At 45.3% G+C, this 19,401-nt stretch overlaps 1 protein-coding gene across 2 annotated transcripts in view; it reads left to right on the top strand.

Annotated features, from left to right (window-relative positions):
• USP24 (ubiquitin specific peptidase 24) overlaps positions 1-19,401 on the top strand; it is a 126,013-nt gene that overhangs the window by 63,699 nt on the left and 42,913 nt on the right. For both annotated transcript variants that reach the window (XM_075556713.1, XM_075556706.1), the window contains exons 23-36: positions 17-70; positions 2,111-2,226; positions 4,615-4,681; positions 4,800-4,910; positions 6,026-6,124; positions 6,219-6,395; positions 8,392-8,477; positions 8,595-8,688; positions 10,665-10,820; positions 13,434-13,531; positions 15,443-15,538; positions 15,659-15,887; positions 17,067-17,226; positions 17,950-18,105. In XM_075556713.1, coding sequence (XP_075412828.1) covers positions 17-70; positions 2,111-2,226; positions 4,615-4,681; positions 4,800-4,910; positions 6,026-6,124; positions 6,219-6,395; positions 8,392-8,477; positions 8,595-8,688; positions 10,665-10,820; positions 13,434-13,531; positions 15,443-15,538; positions 15,659-15,887; positions 17,067-17,226; positions 17,950-18,105 — 1,699 coding nt within the window. The remainder of the gene's footprint in view (positions 1-16; positions 71-2,110; positions 2,227-4,614; positions 4,682-4,799; positions 4,911-6,025; positions 6,125-6,218; positions 6,396-8,391; positions 8,478-8,594; positions 8,689-10,664; positions 10,821-13,433; positions 13,532-15,442; positions 15,539-15,658; positions 15,888-17,066; positions 17,227-17,949; positions 18,106-19,401) is intronic.

Below are 19,401 nucleotides of genomic sequence, written 5' to 3'. Positions count from 1 at the left end.
TGCCTCTTACTTTTAGGATTCGGTATCATTACATAAGAAATTTATTGCCGATTGCTACACAAGACTAGAAGTGAGTAGAAAATTTTTTATTAATGTTTGTACTTTTAAAATTTTAATAAATCATAAGCTCTTTAATAAATCATACAGTCCATACATCAGTTGTATCAAGCACATTGTACGTATGTTGCCATCAACATTTCCTTTCTGCTTGAGCCCTTGGTATCAGCTCCTTGTTTTTTTCCCTTCCCTTCCCTGCCCTCCCACCCTTATGAACCCTTGATAATTTATAAATTATTTTTATTTTCATATTTTACACCCTCTGCTATCTCCCTCCACCTACGTTTCTGTTGTTCATCTCCACCCGCCCCCTTCCGGGCAGGGGGGCGGTTGTACGTTGATAATTGCAGTTGGTTCACCGTTTCTCCCCCTAATGTTTGTGTCTTTGATGAAAGTTTGCACAGCAAATTAAGTTCTCATTTGATCATTTCTACCCAAGTTCTTCAGTGATAGTACATTTTCACAGTGTATCAACACACTCACTGTGTTCTGGTTGCTCTGTTTCTAGTACTTCAGTCCTCCTGACCCCTTGTCGTCTCATTTTGCCTCATTGACCTTTAGTCTCATGTAGGTGGTTTTTAATGGGGTACTGGACCCACATGTAATACCTTTATTTTGTGTGCCGCTCTGAGTTAGCTGAAAGCTAACCTTGGGAGGTATTTTCAATTCAAGGTTTAAAGAACAGTTCCCAGTGACCGTCTCAGGGACTCCCTGCAGGCTAACTGAGCCCAGCAGTTCTGGGCTTTTTAAGAATTTGAGTTCCTGTTTTCATGGCATCCATCTACTGAGACCCTTATCAGAGCTGGTGGTACAGATGAGACTGGCTCTTAGCCCTCTAGCCTGGTTCTCCCTCCGAAAGTTTTCATCACAGAGTACTAACTCCTATATGCTCACTACTGCAACTTCAGTTTCCTTTCAGTGACCTCTTTCTGAAGTAAAAAAAAAAAAGGGTCTTTTTCCACTCTTAAATCAGGTAGTACACAGTGTTGATGTTCATGCAAGCAGTGCAGTTTTTGGTATGGAAAACACATTTGCCTTGTGCCCCTTATAGAAATATATTGTATAAAACTTTTCTCCCGCCACTTCCTCTCTTCTCACTCCCCTGTGCCCCCCCTGCCCCACGCCCAGGTGGGCAGAGGAGCTGCCTTCAAAAATAAGTCTACGCAACAGGCCTGTTTCTAAAGAATCCCTCTTCTCCTTTCTCTACGTGACTTTCATACACACCCTCGCGCTTTTCCTACCCTTTCCTGTGTCTCCCCTCGTTGTGTCCTTAAGGCTATTGGGTTTAGTGCTCATGCTGTTGGAGACCACCGCCGGGCACTCGAGGAGGGGTTACTACTGGTTGTCTTTGTCCATTAGAAGCCTGCTGTGTACTGCAGTCTCCTATATTCCCAAGGCCTTATTTCTACTATGATAGTTAAGGAATTAAACATTCAGTTCTATTCTTGTTTGTGCTTGTTTATACTTTATGTATTACTAAAAACTCACTGCCCTTGAGGTGTTCCTGACTCACGGTGATCATGTAGGACCGGGCAGCATTGCTGCCCCTGTGGGAAAGTCTCCTTTCTCCCATGGAGTGGCTGGTGTTTGCAGCTGCTGCCCTTGCAGTAGCCACTGTGCCAGCACTGCTCCTCTTAGGTATTAACAGAGTGTGCCCCAAAGCATCCATTTAATTTTATGGAGAAGAATATCTGCCAGAATCTTGCCACGTCTTCTGTGACTTCCGCCACATAGGTGATCCTTATCAACTAACTCACTGTACCCACATCTCCTAACTGACGTATAGTATAAGTCTCTAATGTAGAACAGTAGTTCCCACCCGGGAGCTAGGCTGCCTCCCTGGGGACACAGGATCGAGTCTGGAGACATTGTTGGTGGCAAAGTCTAGGGGTGGGCGGTGGTGGTGTCGACAGAGGCGGGTATTGCTACAAGCATCGGGTCTAGAAGCTAGAGATGCCTGAGTGCTCACCAACAAAGAACTGTGCAGTTCAGCATATCCTTCGAGCCGAGATGGACAAGGCGTGACGTAGGGTGACGGTTCCGTGTTTTATAGGCAGCCAGCTCTGCACTTGGTGGCCCCACTCTTACGCATGCTGTGACCAGAGCAACAAAAATGCTCACGGCAACCGCCATGCCGACGGTGGCAACCTCCGTTCAGTCTCCGTACCGGTAAGTGAGAACAGACCTGACCACCAGTAACACTCGCACAGCTCTCAGTAAAAACGCATCGCGTTGCCTGTGGAGAGCTCTCCAGCGCAAACGCCAGAGCTTTTGTAAACAGCTGCAGCTGAGAGAAACCATGTGTCCCCCTCACACCTGCAGCTCTGTGTCGACCTCAGAGCCACCCACACGCTCCGCTTTCATTTCACTTTTACTCTGTGTACCCTGGGTAGCCAGCTTTTTAGGCTGGGATAAATTTATTCATGGTACTAAGTAATTTTTTTCAAGCGTGAAATATCTATTCGCTTAGACATCTTAAAACCTTTTCTTTGAATAGCCGCAACCAGGCCAAGAAAATTAAGTAGAAGATGTTGGTAAACAAAAATCATGTATTAGAAATGTCGAGTAATTAAAAGTAGGCACTGCCAATTGAAATATTTATTACCTTTCAAAATAAGGCTTAATAAGAACTTTGTTTCCAAATATTTGTGTTAAAAGTTTGAATTGGCATTGCCCTTTAATGATTGCAAATGTTACTCTTGGAGCCCGAGTTCAGTGTTTGTGTAGCTCTTTGGACAAACGGTGAGGATGTAGTTAGGAAAATGAAACTGGAGTGACTAAAACAATTTTGGGGGCTTTATGAGCCTTTTGCCCATAAGCAACCCCAAAGGAATCCTGGATTGTTGCTTAGAGAAGGGTGCTCTCTCCCTCCCCACCCCCCATCCTATCACCTTCCATTCCCCTACACACACACACATTCTCTCTCTCTCTCTCTCTCTCTGCTGCCCTCTAGTGATGGGTGTACCTTCTCCGCTTAATCTCAGAGCCTTTAAGCACAGTCCTACAGTTGGAATTGATTTAGTGGAATTGAACGGGTAGGATGAGTTTAGTTTCATTTATAAATGGGGTGATACTTCTTTTTAAAGCCATCCTTTAGAAAAGGGATTAGAGCAATACCCATGCCTATATTGCTATTCTTTCTCTTTTTAAAACGAGTATAGTCCTGTGTCGCTATACTTATTGTGAAAGAATTCAGTAAAACACAACCTTCTGGGACCTCATTTAAGAGTGGCAGAAAATGGCTATGGAGTCAGCTCCTGCAGACACTAATGTGAACTCTTGCGGTCTCCACCTTCTTTTAAGTGTAGCTCAACCAGACTCATTTAATGAAGAATATTGCTTGTTGGTAAGATGCAGTGTCTCATGGAGATCTGGTTCCTTAATGATTCATTTGTCTTTTCATCCAGAATAGACACATTTATGGATTCTCAGTCTCATATTTCCAGACTGCTACCTCTTTAAATGTGTGTGGGTTTTTGTTGTTTCTCTAGTCTGGGGCATGTTGCAGTTGGTTGACCACAGAGCAAAATCACATAATAGTTCTCAAATGCTCTTATGACACCTCTAGAATGAATCAGAATGTATCATTTCACAATTGTATTTGAACCAGGACTTAGTAATTCATCTCCTCATTTCATTCATTGTGAAAGAACTTTTTTAGTGATCGCAGTGTGTGGTGGGGGCTGGGGTCTCTAATCATACAGTACAGTGCCAGGTTATCTGTGACTTAACTCACTTCTACGGCACAAGGAAAAACCCTCACTCACTCACCTGTAGCACGTAGATAACCTAACGTTTGTTCACCTGAATTTTGGTTTCTAATTCTGCAAGAATTTGGATTGGAAGCTTTGGCTACTACACTGGCAGAATTTAGAATTCTGTTAATAGATATTTGCTAGAACTCTGTGTTTAGCCAACTCTTTTAAAGCAGATTTCTAATAGTTCTTATCAGCATACCAAATCAATTGCTAGGAAATGGAAGTACCTCCTTGTCTTTCCAGATGGATCTGTCGACCGTTACAGCTCAGGCCTGCACTGCTATTGGCTTCTTGTTCTAGGGATGGTTGCTTCATGCAGTGTATGTTGATTTCTGAAGTACTTTGAACATATTTTAACTATATGAATGACTTTGTTTCCCCACCCCGCACCCATCTTCAGGTTGATGCAAACAAACAGCACTCTGTGGTACACCTCCTGGTTTGCCTTTGTTTTCTGGCTTTTAGGCAGCTCAGAACTTGGTCGTGTCTGTGTTTACAGAACTGCATGACATAGTTTAGTATAAAATTATGAGGTCAAATTCACTGCTAATTTGGTGGGCAAATAAGCTTGGAGACTCAGATCCTGTATCTGTGGAGCACCTATTGAAACCATCAGGAAGTAAAGGAGATGTGGGAAGGAGCCAGGCGTCTCCCCAGCGGTGACTGTGGGGGGAAGGGAAGTTTAGTATGCACAGCCCAGCCTTCCACCAGGGGGCGCTATGGTGCTGGTGTCTGAGACAGACGGGAATCGAGCTCAAGTCAGCAGTTCATCTCAGCTATCACATTTTCCTACCCGTAGATCCACTAAACTTGTAATTATCGAGAGACTGCTGCTGCTGGCAGAGCGCTACGTGATCACTATAGAGGTAAGCCTCTCTGCGAAAGCTGCATCCTTCAATACATCACTTGCCTAAATGTGTTAGGCATGTATTTTTCATGGTGTTTAATAATGGCTGTTTCTGACCTCTTTTTATTTGCTTCAAGGATTTTTACTCGGTTCCACGAACTATTCTACCTCATGGTGCCTCATTTCATGGACATCTTTTAACTCTCAATGTTACCTATGAGTCTACCAAAGATACCTTCACTGTGGAGGTAGGTCTGCTTGAAGCTTAGTGGCCATCTGCGTATTGCCTTGTTCTTTTAATAAGAACTCTGTTGATTGAGATAGCTTGGCCAGAGAAAATCCAGGATTAAGGCCTGAAATGAAGTTGCAGAGCTTACAAGCAGATATATTGGCTAATATGTAACCCACCAGAGGCCCCTCAGAAAACAGACCGGCCTCCACTACCAAAGAATCACCACTTGTCTACTCAGCCCACACGGGGTCCCTGTGAGTCAGAAATGACTTGGTGGCAACTCTTGTTTGTTACAGTGAGGTGTTAGTGAGCAGCAGTCTGTTTGCCTAGAGTTGAGGAGGCTCAAAGTCCAAATCCAGGGGCCAGCTCTAAGGGAGGACACGCTCTCATGCCGTGTGTGTCTGTTCCAAGATGATCTTCATGTGACGCAGCGTCTCTTCCCCATCGGCACTTGCTCACTCCCTCAAAAGAGATGGACATGACACTGCTCCAGTACTGGCTCATTAATATAACGAAGGTGACTCGTTCCCACTCGGGATTATGGCAACAAGTACAGGGGTTAAGATTTACACAGTTCAATCCATAGCCGCAGTTTCTACCAGTGATATGGTGTGTCGGTAAGTGCATTAAGAAGGCAGAGTAGAACTGCCCCCGGTACATCCAAAGCTGCATATCTCCCTGGAAGCAGACTGCCATGCCTTTCTGCTGTGAATGAATCCCAAGCCCTGAATGCGCGTTTAGCAGCCATGCACTTTAACCACAGTGCCACCAGGGCTCCTGGTGTGGAACTAGAGAAACCCAAACCAAGACCACTGCGTTCAAGCCAATTCAGACTCGCAGTGACCCTGCCTATAGTTTTTCTCTGAAGCAGCAGCTGGTGGGTTTGAACTGCTGACTTTGTGGTCAGAGGGTGTTAGCAGTCCACCATCTATCTCCTTGTGCCGTCTGGGCTCCTTTACCATAGGAACAGAACCCATCATTGAAGCCGAAGGCAAGCCTCAGAATGGCAGGGGTTCTTGCAGTGTTTTTGCTTCAAGACTAGTGATTGCTGTAAAATCACAGCTCACTAACAGCTGTTTTTGGAATAGGTAAACGCATGCTCTCCCAATACCTTTTCATTTTATTTTGCAGGCTCACAGTAATGAAACCATAGGAAGTGTCCGGTGGAAGATAGCCAAGCAGTTGTGCTCGCCTGTGGATAACATACAGATATTTACTAACGATAGTCTGGTAGGTTTCAGTACACTGCTTCCAACACTTTAATCTGATAGTAATACCTTCTTCTTCCTTTCCCCCTCAATAATCACGAAATCACTTTTTGCAGCTGACAGTGAATAAAGATCAGAAACTGCTCCACCAACTGGGCTTTTCTGATGAGCAAGTCCTTACAGTAAAGACTTCAGGCAGCGGGACCCCATCTGGGAGCTCGGCCGATTCCTCCACCAGCTCCAGCAGCAGCAGCGGCGGCGGGGTTTTCAGTTCTCCGTACGCCATGGAGCAGGTACTGAGTAATCCACTTCCATTTGAAAAGAAGACTAGCGATCGCTTTGCCTTCTGCCCTGTAGACCTGGAGAATCCGTCCTTTTCTCTCAGACGATCCTGAGGCCTCAGAAGTCAGTGCACAGAGAATTAAGTTGGATTGAGGATTAAGTTGGGAGAAGATGTATTCACTTCTCCATCTTCTGAATCACAGAACGGGCTGGGCTGCTTTGCTACTCGTGTGGCCCTGCCCTGTGCCTCTCTTCAGAGGTTCACCCTCTCGACAACGGACTGGTGTTTGTAACCCATCAGCATTACTCCTTGTCTCTCAAGCCTCCACCTGGCCCAGGCAGGCAGTGTTTCACTCGTGTCCTAACCAGTCCTTGGTGGCCTTTCCCCTGAGTCTCTGCTCCACGTGGCAGCCAGCAGCTTACAATCTTATTAAACCTACTTCATGGCCACAATTCCAGGCCCATCTACCAGAGCCTTAATGGGACCCAGAGGGCCAGCTTGTTCTACGATTGTCTCTTCCCAGATTCCCCTTACTCGTGTCTGTCCAGCCATCCCGGCCACCGTGTGAGTCCTCTGCAGAGCCTGTGCACTTGCCCTTCCCTTTGACTAGACTGCTTTCTCCCAGTAGACAGCCTCTACTCAGTGAGGCCTTGTCTAAAATATCAACCCCTCACCCTGCACATCTCAGTTTCCCTCCCTCCTTGGTCGTGTTGTCCTTTAAAATATCAACAACCACCAAAAGACCCAACTCATAGCAATTGTATAGGACAGAGTAGAGCTGCCCATTTGGGTCTCTAAGGCTGTAGGTCTTTACACGAACAGGAAGCCTCATCTTCCTCCTGTGGAGTGGTTTCTGGATTTGAATTGCCGACCTAACAACCCAACGCAGAATCCACCAGGACTCCTCTTCCCTTTATAGACTATATGTTTCACTTGTCTTGTTTGTTATTTGTCTCCCTCAATAAAATAGCCAACTCCGTGAGAACAAAATCTGTTTTGCGCATCGCAATATCCTCAGCACCTGAAACACTCCCTCCTTAGAACATAGTGGATACTCCGTTATTCTTTGCTGAGTAACTTCATGAATCCATCAGTTTGTTTATTAGGCACCTTTCTGTGTCGAGCTGCACTAAGCCCTAGGAATACAAAGTTGTTCTGCTCATTAGACGTCTACAGCCGAGAAATGCAGATAATACAAACTTCTGTGAAGAAAGGTTATTAAAAGATCTATAGGCACATCCCCACCCGCCCACGATTAGCGTGTGGTGTGTTTTATCCTTTAAGTCCAAATTTAAGATTTTTGTGTGATTGTATCTTCTTAACTTAGACAGCATAGTTTGCTATAGATGTCAAAAAAAAGTCCATCAGGTTTAGTTTTAGTATTCTGAGGTGTTTATTTGTTTTTTTAATTCATATACATCTGTTGCATGAATTTAAGGAAAAAAATCCCAATCAACAGTGGCACTATGACAACTCATTAACAACCCAAAATCTTAAAGTATACTATTTTTAAGGACTTCATAGGTATTCAAAATGCATTGAAAGCCTTTTTTATAAATACATTCCATAGTGGTGTTCAGTAGGCAGAAAATAGTAGTTGCTTTACGTCTGCATTTCTACTGCAGAGCTAGATTATCTTCCCTCATCTGTAGGGGAAAAAAACAAGTGATATTACATGTGTGTTGCTTGTGAATCTTATACATGTCTGTTACCTAAATATCGCTTTTAAACGACTCCTTACCTTGTTCACTTGAGCTGAGCCCTGCTAGCTGTCAGTGGTGCCCACTCCGACACTACAACCAGGTGCCCCTCTTTCCCGTCTCCCCTCCGCCTGTCTCTGGGCCCTGTGGCCGGCATGCAGAGCCGCGAGCACCCTGGAGGAGAGAGAGGCCCTCGTCCTCTTCATGCCCCCAGGCTCTCAGAAGTCGTGTCTGTACTCTTTGCAAATGCAGTGAGGAAAGGAGAGAATTCGCTTACCAACCTGTCCGTGCTGTTCTTGTTCCCAGGAGAAGTCCCTCCCGGGAGTGGTGATGGCGCTTGTATGCAACGTCTTTGACATGCTTTACCAGCTTGCCAATCTAGAGGAGCCAAGGTAAATACAAGTATTAGTGGACCTTTAAAAAAAAACAAAACTTTTTTTTTTAATTCAGGTTAAGGGGGTGAAAATAAACCAACTTGGGTGAAAAAAATTCTGTTTGGATCATTTCAGGATAACACTACGTGTACGGAAGCTTCTGCTCTTGATACCCACTGACCCAGCCATTCAGGAAGCCCTTGATCAGCTTGATTCTTTAGGAAGAAAGGTATGCATGAGTGTCACTGCCATGGAAATTTTGTGTTAGGATTCTCTGAAAATACAACATAAAAGCCCATTCAGACTATGCAATACCTCTCCTACAAAGTTTTCCTTCTTTGGGAATTTATCTTTGCCCTAAACCCAAGTGAAGACTTCAGGCTGGCTTTTGAAGTGATTTAGGAGCACGTCCAGGGAAGAGTGAAGAAGTGTTTTGCTGAGGCTCCAGTTCGCACAGAAATCAGCAACCAAACCCCCTGCTATCGACTCAGCTCCAACCCCTAGCAAACCTACCGACGGGAAGCTGTTCCTTAGGGCTTCTGAGACTGCACATCATGACTGGGTGCAGACAACCCTTATCCACAGCACCACGGGGCAGGTACAAAACGTGTGTTTCAACACGTCTCTGGGAAGGCAGCAGACAAGGTTTCTCAGTAGTATTTTTGTCTTAGTCTTGATAGGATTCGTGCCCCCCTCCCCCCAATATCATGGGAGGGCGGAAATAACTTTTGAGGTCAGGAGAGCTAACTATCATCTAACCTCAAGTGACTGTCTTCCCAAATCATTGCAGCTTTGCAGCAAGTTTATGGAAATGCTTCCCCATATAACACCGCAGGTTTAAGTGGAGCAAACATTTTAAGGAAGGTCAGGAAGACTTCAAGGGTGAATTCAAGGCAAAGAAGTCAGCCCAGAAGATGATGGTGACTGGTTTGGGAGGGAGGATTCCAAAGAAGTCATTTAGATAGATTTTCCGGAGGAAAGGGGATGAGCTAGAGAGCTTATTAGGACGTTCTTAAAAAGTTGTAAACCGCTTGGTGTTTGGAAGTCCCGGGAGAGCCGCGCGCGCCCAGGCATTTCCCATCACAGCCACGCACCTGCTCGTTCCTGCAACCGTCTATTGAATAAACCCCATCCCAGGTACCCTACGGCCCTGACCTTGCCCTCTGAGGTTTCTTTTTGTTCCCCAAACAACAAGAACATTGTAAAGGAACACAGTTCAGACCTTTTCGATGCCCAGACTACGATTTTGACGTGGCATCAGTTGCAAAGTTGAGAGTTCTTAAGAGAATAATTAGAGGACTGGAAATGCCTGCAGTGGCAGATAGACCAGGGTTGGGGATATTCTGGGAGGGAAGCCATAGCTTCACATTTTGACATCTTTACTTAATAAAGTTTTCCATGATTCATAGCAGTACTTGATAAGTATATATGTGTGTATATACATGCATGCATACATGTGTCATACCTTAGACACTTTCACACCATCTACTTCTACTGTCTTCACGGTAGTTATGAAGAAGCCAGGGCTCCGAGAGAGGAAATGGGTTGTCTATGGTCATAAGGTAGCTCTGAAGTACTTTTCTTTCGTGTCAGTCTTTCTCAGCATGTGATAGTTGCAGAAGTTGGAGTTCGTACATAAATGGTTTAGCATTTACTTCTTTCATATTTAATAGTTAAAATTCCTTTCATTTAAATCTTAAGATGTTGGTCTTAAGGGTTATGTACATGTATTAAAATCATCTTTTGTTGATAATATTACTTAATTAAGTTCTCAGAGTAAATTCATTTAGAACAAACTTGGTAGTTTTGCGAAGATGTGCATTTCGTATTTCCCGGGTGGAACTTGAGATCAGCAGATTCTAGACAGCTATAGTTTATGTATTTGGGAAGGAAAAAAATTAATGTAACTACAAAATACAGGAGGGGGCTCCAAAAAGCTCATAGAGAAATGAATGCTTAATTGGAAAACGCTATCAAAGGCCTTCATGTAGTATTTGAATCTTGTTGATCAATTGTAATTTATATGATTAAGTTTGAGGTTTTGATCATTATTACAACCATGCACCTTAGGATTAATTTGTAAGCCTTTTGTTTTCTGAATAGCTATTGTCAAAACTATGTACTTGTATATTAGAATATGCCCTGAGAGCTTTTTAATTTGTGCTTTCATAGCATGCATTCCTTCTTTTGTTCTCTCAAACTTAGAAAACATTGCTCTCTGAATCCAGTTCTCAGTCTTCAAAGTCCCCTTCCCTCTCCGCAAAGCAGCAGCACCAGCCTAGCGCCAGCTCCATTTTAGAAAGCCTGTTCCGGTCTTTCGCCCCAGGAATGTCCACCTTCAGAGTGCTCTACAACTTAGAAGTAAGAGACTTACTGTCATTTCCTTTTTGCTTTTCAGAGTCTTGCTTTTAGAAACAAACAGATTTCTGTTGTAAGCTGAATTCTTAGAAAATTAACTTTGGGGGAAAAAATTGAACTTTGCCTTTGAAAGTGCTCGTCTTTTCATTTGGTTTTTCAGTTTATACTTGTGTGCATGATGCTTGCAAATGACTCACTGCCATCCAGTTGATTCTGACTCAGAAGGCCTGGAGGCCAGGGAAAAACTAACTGCCCCTGTGGGGTTCCAAGATTCGAACTCCAGGGGAGTGGAAGTGGAAAGCCTTGTCTTTCTCCCTTGGAGCTGCTGGTGGTCTTTGAACTGCCCACCTGGCAGTCGGCAGCACAGTCTGTAACCACCACACCTCCAGGGCTCCCTATGCTCGAAAAAGAGCATATGAATAAGGAATTGTTAGCTCCCTCAGCTCGATTGATTCACGTTAGTGTCAACTCATGGTGAGCCCGTGTGTCAAGAGTAGAATTGTGCTCCATAGGATGGTTTCAGAGCTATTAAATATATCCTGTTTTGTTTTTTCAAAGGATACAATTTGTTTTTGGTGGTGGTGGTGTCATCTAGTCAGCTTTAATTCGTAGCAAATTTGACATATAACAGATTGAAGTGTTGCCCGATGCTCTGCTCTCTCCATCATCTTATTGCCTGTAAGGTCCGTTGGCTCATTTTTCCCAGTAGATCACCAGACCTTCCTCCCTGGTCTGTGTTGGTGAGGAAGCTCCACCGAAACCTGCCCACCATAGGTAGCACAGCAGATATTTGAAGTTCCAGTGACCTAGCTTCCAGCATTCAGGCACCTGAAAGCCACCACGGTACGACAAACCTGGCAGTCAGACAGGTGAAATTTGCCAGGAACCATTCTAACACTACCGTATCCAGGTGATCCAGAGAGGCCTCGGAGATGAGACCTGCTCAATGGCACAGCATCCCATTTAGCTGATAATTGATGGTAAAACTGAAGGACAATCCAGCTTGTCATGCTGTACCACAGTTTGGTTTCTCTATGAAATACTTCTCTTGACTTGCCAGAAGATCCACCTGACTTCCCTTTACTTAAGTATTGCCATGACTTCAGAGAAGCATGGGTATGAGTCATGAACACGCTGGATTCGAATTAGAGTCTCACAGCCTTGAGGTCGCGTCAGCTCTCAAGTCATAGTGCGACTCGTGGATGATGCATATTAAGCAGCTCATCTTTATGCTTGTGTTGTTGTCAGGTGCCTTCAGATTGGCTCAGACTCAGGGTCGTCGTGTACAGCAGAACAAAACGCTGCTCAGTCCTGCACCGTCCTCCCACTACTTGTTAGGTTTGAGCCCATTGATGCTCAGTCACTGTTAGCAATCAGGCCACCTTGTGGAGGGCAGGCCTTCCTTACTTTTACTGCCCTTCCCTCACCAAGCATGATAACTTTCTCCAGGGGCTAGCCTACCGTGACATGTCTAAAGAACTTGAGACTGAGTCTAACCATCCCTGCCTTTCAGGGACATTCTGGCTATGCTGCTTCAACACAGATTTGTTTGTTTTTTTGTCAGTCCATCCGTATTCCCTATTCTTCACCTGCATCATAATGGCACAGTACGTGGTCAACCAAAATTATTCCAGCTCACAGCAGTTCTGTAGCACAGAGCAAAGCTTTCCCCCTGAGGGTTTGCTATCTGTGAGATGGGCTGCCCCAGCGCATGGGTCGGAAGCTCCAGCCTTTGGGGTCAGCAGCAGTGCTCTAGGGCTGCTGCTGAAGGCGCCTTCGCGGTCTTTCTCTGCGGCGAATGGAGATCGTGTGCATGTGCAGATAGTCCCTGACTTCATGCATGCGTCTCTTCCGACAGTTCTGCCTTGTGGCATTTCTGACTAGAAGCTGAATGCATCTTTTTTTTTAAGGTTTTCATTATTGCCTTTTATTATCAATATCTTTATTAAGCTTATCTTTTGTGAACATCTGAGAATTATAGCATCAGCAAATTATATATAAGCAAATTACTACAACATTGTTTATAGTACATACTATTAACAATATGTAAAAAAACAGTGAGGTTCTTCATAAGTTGAATATGTTTTAAACCAGGGCTCACCTACATGAGAAAGGACTGTGTCACGTGCCCTGTGAGTGATGGGTGCTATTGTTAGGGGCCTTGTTGCCCATTGAATAAGTGCTTGGCTGCTAAGTGGAAAGTCAGTGGTTCACAGCCGCAGGGACGCCTCTGCACAGATGGCAGTGGTGGAAATGTTCACGAAATAGGAGTTAAAGCAAAGTCATCAGTAAGGGGAGTTCATTGAGATTTTTTAATATCTAGGCTGTTTTATAAAATTTCAGTTTATACACATTTTAAAGACCATATAAGTCACCCATTCTTTTCCAGTCCTGAGGCCCTTGATGTTCACATTTGCTGGTCTCATGAAGAGCACATCCGTTTTCTTCAGAGCAGATTTCTCTTGCTGTGTAAATACAACTTGGAAAGTGCAGTTATTTTCATTATCACACTTGAAGAAGATGTTCTCTGACTCGGGTACCCGCATGTTGTATTTAGCAGAGGAGTTGTTCCCCCCAAGATGTTGGGATGATTAATTGTGCGTCTCTGATTCCAAGGTGCTGAGCTCTAAACTCATGCCGACCGCTGATGACGACATGGCACGGAGCTGTGCCAAATCGTTCTGTGAGAACTTCCTCAAAGCCGGCGGTCTGAGGTTCGTTTCAGCGCGCTGGTCGGCGAGTTGCCGGACGGGCATGCGGTGGTGTCCGTTACTGGTTTCTAGAAAGACTGAATGATTCCTGTAAGGCATTCTATGGAGTGTTGAGAAGGCATGCTGTCTCATCCTTTAGAATAGTTTCTTCTTTTAAATCACTTTATTGGGGGCTCATACAACTCTTGTCACAATCCATACATCCATCCATTGTGTCAATCACATTTCTTGCCATCATCATTCTCAAAACAATTGCTTTCTACTTGAACCCTTGATATCAGCTCCTCATTTTCCACCTCCCTCCCCGCTCCCCTCTCCCTCATGAACCCTTGGTAATTTATACATTATTATTATTTTGTCATGTCTTACACTGTCCGCCATCTCCCTTCACCCACTGTTCTGTTGTCCGTCCCCCAGCGAGGAGGTTATGTGTAGATCCTTGTAATCTGTTCCCCGAAAGAGCCTAAAGAAGCATGTGTCTTCCCCTGAAGTGGGGGAAGTGCTCAAGAAGAGAAAGGTGTAGCTTCCCATTCTAGCTGACTTCTGATTCCTACGTTAGTTTGGGATAAGGTGAATTTGACTCCCAGTGGTCCATATTGTGCTAGGAATTCTACTTAGTGCTGAGGATGCAGAGGTCACGTAGCTATTAACCCTGGTCTGGAGATGCTCATGGTTTAGCAAAGGAAAAGAACACACTTATACCATATCCATGTTTTCAAAGACACATAAAAAAATGGCTGGGAGTGAAAAAAAAGGTGGCCACATTTTCCTAGAGTAGAAGTAGCTATGCAATACTTCCTAGGAATTGACATTTGAACTCAGGAGCCGAGAAATTCCTGGACATTCCCTAGGTAAATAAGGAAGGGACATTCTAAAGTTGTTGGGGGAGGGGAGAGGTTCTAGACCAGTAGTGGCTCCACTTCATTCAAGATGTGCACACTTGTAAACTCTGTCCAGTAGTGTCACGATGAGTGGGAGTCAACTCAGAGTTTTTGTGCATCACCTTATTGCCAAGCTTTGCTCTGCAAAGCAGGAGCTGAGCAGTGAATAAATCAGCTTACAGTCAAGAGAATGAGACAGACAGTAAGAAAACGTGCCTATCCGATGATCAGAAATAGAAGTCACGTCATGGATACACACATAAGAGCTTTTGTCGAGAACAGGAAGATGGAGAATGATGAAAGAGAGAGTTGCGGTTCTGATAGAGCGATTAGAGGAAACTTCCCTGCTCAGCAACATAGTGCAGACTTGAAAGAGACGGGGAACAAGACCAGGAGACACCTAGGGAAAGGTGCTCCCACAGGGAGCAGCAGGGCAGGCCGGGTCGGCGGGTGCCGAGAGCAGCAGCAACTCGGGCTGGCTGGGCAGAGAGCACTGGGCCAGGAGAAGCCCAGAGAGAGGACAGGTCTCCTGTCAGCAACTCTGAGGGAGGATCTCTTAGAGGAGGCCATGATCTGAAGGGATTGCACTGGTTGGTCTTTAACAAGAGATGGGGAGCGGGGCGGGAGAGGGGCAGTTATGAATGGAAGTAGGGGAACCAGGTAGGAAGATTTGCAAACACAATGAGAGACAAGTTAGTTTAATTGAATATGCCCATTTTGGACATATTTTTGAATTGATTGTTTTATTACCGCCAAGGTAACGGTTATTTAGTGAACTCGGACTAGTTATTGAGAAGAAGAAACTATCTAAAACATTCTGTCGTGACTGTTCTTTTGACTAAGAAAGGAGTATGTTTCAATGTAGATCAGGAGCATTCAAGAAAAGCATTGGAGTGGGAATATGTATGGTCCATTTTTGTGAGGATCTTGCAGAAACTCGAATTGATGCTGCTGCTAGCCAACTAAATTACGTATGAATAGTTCCCTATAAAAGAAACAGAAGTCTTAACTGTCCTCTCTTTTTTTCTGTAAGTTTGGTTGTCAATGTCATGCAGAGGGACTCCATCCCATCAGAAGTCGACTACGAAACCAGGCAAGGTGTTTATTCCATCTGCCTGCAACTCGCAAGGTATGTCCATCGATGCTGCGCTCGTCTCTCACGGCAGTAGTTTGTTTCTCTTTCCAAACCCTATCATTTTACATCGTGTGACATGGCCTGGAATAAGCCTACTCTTTATTCCATTGTAAGGTTTTTGCTTGTTGGACAAACAATGCCCACTTTATTAGATGACGACATCACCAAAGATGGCATCGAAGCACTTTCCTCTCGCCCATTTCGAAACGTCAGCCGTCAGACAAGTAGGCAGATGTCCCTTTGCGGCACCCCAGAAAAGTCGTCCTACCGGCAACTCTCCGTATCCGACAGGTCCTCTATTAGGGTTGAGGAAATCATCCCTGCTGCCCGGGTGGCAATACAAGTAAGTGATCAGTGGGTCCGTGAAGTTTTAAGCATTTCTGGTTTAGAAGGCTTTGGTCGTGGAGTGCAGAGGTTCTGTGGACATACAAATGATTCTATCTAGGCACTGGGAGCCACTTTGAATTGGACACTCATGTGCTGTCCCGGCCCAGGGATGACATGGAACAGTGATGGTGTTAACATTCATTACCGCAGTACAAACCGTGCTCAGCGATCATCTCATACCCCTACAAGGAATGCCGGTTAATACCACTGTTGTACACATTTGCACCCCAGCCTCTGGTGCTGAAGACAAAGAAATCAAAGATGAAGGGAGCATTACAGTACATAAAAAGCAAAGCAAATGGAAAAACCAGGCAGTGATTAATGCCAGGAAAAAAGTATAAAAAGAGCAGAAATAGTCATTGAATGTGACCAAAAAAGAGAGCGATTAAGGCATGGCTATTGTTTGTCAGAGAACTTGTGTAAGAAAGAGAACACGAGGACAGACATGACCAGCGGTCGAGGTAGAAAGCACCGAGTTCCACGAGCGCCCTGAAGGGCCTGTCCTGTGGCCTTCAGAGGAAGCGGCTTCTCTCCTGTAGCTCCGTGAGAGTGTTTAAAGTAGGAGGTGGCAGGTGAGGCAAGGAGCCCTGGTGGCGGTTGGTCAGACGTTGGCCTGTCACCTGCAAGGGCACCAGTGGAAACCACTAATGGCCTCAAGGGAGGCAAGCGGGTCTTTCTGTGCCCATCAAGAGTTCCCAAACGTACAGGGGCAGTCCTGCTTTATCAGGGTAATTATGGGCACCATGGATTCACAGGCACTGAGTTTGGCTTTTTGGTTTGAAGAATAGAGACTTAAGAAGAAGGGGCGGGAGAGAGGAGCAGTGTGAACTCCAGCCAGGAAAGCATGAGCACAGTGAACCTAAGGCTGGGCCTCTACGAGGTTCCAGTAGTCTGGGCAGAGAGAACGCAATACAGACCACTGAAGGGCTCCTTTGAGACCAGACTCTAGAGAGGGGGTCTGTTTTCTGGGCAGGGCGCGGCCCGGGTCTGCATAGTGTTGGGGTGTGAGCAGGGCTGTACTTCTGGACAGGCCGGGGCGGGGGAGGTGTCTCCCAGAATTGAAGACACTTACTCAGTCAATGGAGGGTGCTCAAGTACTGCTGCCTTCTCTCCTAACACTGTCCACATCCCTTAGACAATGGAAGTCAGCGACTTCACTTCCACCGTGGCTTGTTTCATGAGACTGTCGTGGGCTGCAGCCGCAGGACGCCTTGACCTTGTTGGGAGTAGCCAGCCAATTAAAGAAAGCAATTCTCTGTTCCCTGCTGGAATTCGAAACAGACTCAGCAGTTCAGGTATTGATTCAACAGGGAAAGTAAAGCATTGGGCAAGAAATACCTGAGAGAATTATCCATGCTTGGAGGATGCATTTTCCCTCGCTCGTGAGCTCGAGCACCCATTCATCAGGCTGTACTGAATAGTTCCACATCTTTCTGCGTGGACACTGCCCTTCTTTTAAGAAAGAAAATCTGTATTTAAAAACATGAGTGGGGAAAGCACCCCCAGCAGGGTTTCCGGCTCACGTTAGCATGAAAGCGCCGTGAGAAAAGTGAGTCAGACTCTAGGACAAATGCATCTGGAAGCCCAGCCTGGAACAGGCCTTTCCTCGTTTGGCTGGTTTACTCTTAAGCTTTCATAGCCCTATTTCCCAGCTTCATTGGGCTTTCCTGATCACTCTGCTGAAAAGATATGACATGCATATGTATGTACACATTATGTTACTATGCGATGTAGGTTATTTTGTATGTGTCTAATTTAAAACAACCTGTAGAGCATTTTCAGTACCCTGGGAGGATTCCCTCACCCCAAATTATATTACTCTTAACTTGTATTACCTTAGGTTTACCTTGTAAACACATTTTGAGACATGAACGGCATTTCAAATGGAAGTGATGGAATCTCCTGTCTTAAGACTTTTGTTGAAATTCACATGATGACACTAGCACATGTTACAAGGTTATCAGAAGATCCCCCAGTGTCCATGGGCTCCACAGTAACTTGTACCTGCCTGTTTTCAGGAAGCAACTGCAGCTCGGGGAGTGAAGGAGAGCCAGTCGCCCTGCATGCGGGAATCTGCGTTCGGCAGCAGTCTGTGTCCACCAAAGACTCTCTGATCGCAGGAGAGGCGCTGTCTCTTCTGGTTACGTGCCTACAGCTCCGGAGCCAGCAGCTGGGTATGCCAGAGGCTTACTTGTGGTTAATCCATTCTAGGGTAGGCCAGATTCTTCCCGGATCTGAGAAGAAGTTGATGTGTGGATTGAGTTATGTTAGAGTAGTTAAATCTGAACAGATCTTCATGGAGCACCTGCTGTACATGAGGTGCCACGGTAGGTGCTAACCAGGGAGGTGCGTCTGCCTTTCAGCTTCCTAAACTGATAATGACTCCACGATGAAAGATTATGATATTGAAGGTTAGCTCTTTCATCTTTATGGTTTGCTTTGGCACATGGGAGCTGTTACCAGCAATTGTTCTTCCCACACTAGCCGGGCATCTGCTCTCAGTCCACGCTTACTCTCGCCGTGATTTTAGTCAGCCAGACACCCTGAAATCCCATCGATGTGCTGGCGACTCCAAAATTTGCAACTGCATCCACTTGGATGTCAGATCATTGGTTCCGACCCACAGGGACCCAGGGCACAACAAAAGGAAACACGGCTCAGTCCTGCCCTGCCCTCACAGTTGTTCCTATGTCTGAGCCCCATGTTGCAGTCGCTGTGTCAGCCCGTCTTGTTCAGGGCCTCCCTCTCTTTCTCTGCCTGTCTGCTCTACCAAGATTGAGGTCCTTTTCTCTGCCTGTCTGCTCTACCAAGATTGAGGTCCTTCTCGGGGACTGGTCTCTCCTGACAAATGTCCCAAGTAGATGAGACAGAGTCTTGCCATCCTTGCCTTTCTGGAGCACTCTGATTCTACTTCTTCCTAGAGATTTGTTGGTTCTTCTGGCAGTCTGTAGGACTGTAAATATTCTCTGCCAGCATAGTAATTAAAATGCATCGAGCCTTCCTCAGTCTTCCTTATTCATGTTGTCCAGCTTTCACATCAACGTGGGAGGCCATTGAAAACACCACGGCTTGGGTCAGGCGCATCCTAGTCTTCAAAATAACCTGCCTGCTCTTCACCACTCTAAAGAGGTCTTATGCAGCAGATTTATCTAATGCAACAAGTTATTTCATCTGTTTTATTGACGGCTCTCTTCTGTGAGCATTGATTGTGGAGCCCAGCAAGACAAAATCCTTGACAACTTCAGTCTTTTCTCCACTCATGATGATGTGTTACTTATTGGTCCAGTTGTGAGGATTAGGGTCTTTTTCACATTGAGTTGTAATCTATCTATACTGAAGGCTGCAGTCCGTGATCTTCATCAGCAAGTGCTTCAAGTCCTCTTTACCGTCAGTAAGCAAGGTTGTGTCATCTGCATACCACAGGCCGTTGCTAAGGCTCCTGAGATCACATTTTTTTTCGTAGAATCCAG

This window comes from Tenrec ecaudatus, chromosome 1 (genome assembly GCF_050624435.1).
Source record: "Tenrec ecaudatus isolate mTenEca1 chromosome 1, mTenEca1.hap1, whole genome shotgun sequence".
In the NCBI taxonomy this organism is placed as follows: Eukaryota; Metazoa; Chordata; class Mammalia; order Afrosoricida; family Tenrecidae; genus Tenrec; species Tenrec ecaudatus.
This window is presented reverse-complemented; position numbering and strand designations above follow the sequence as displayed.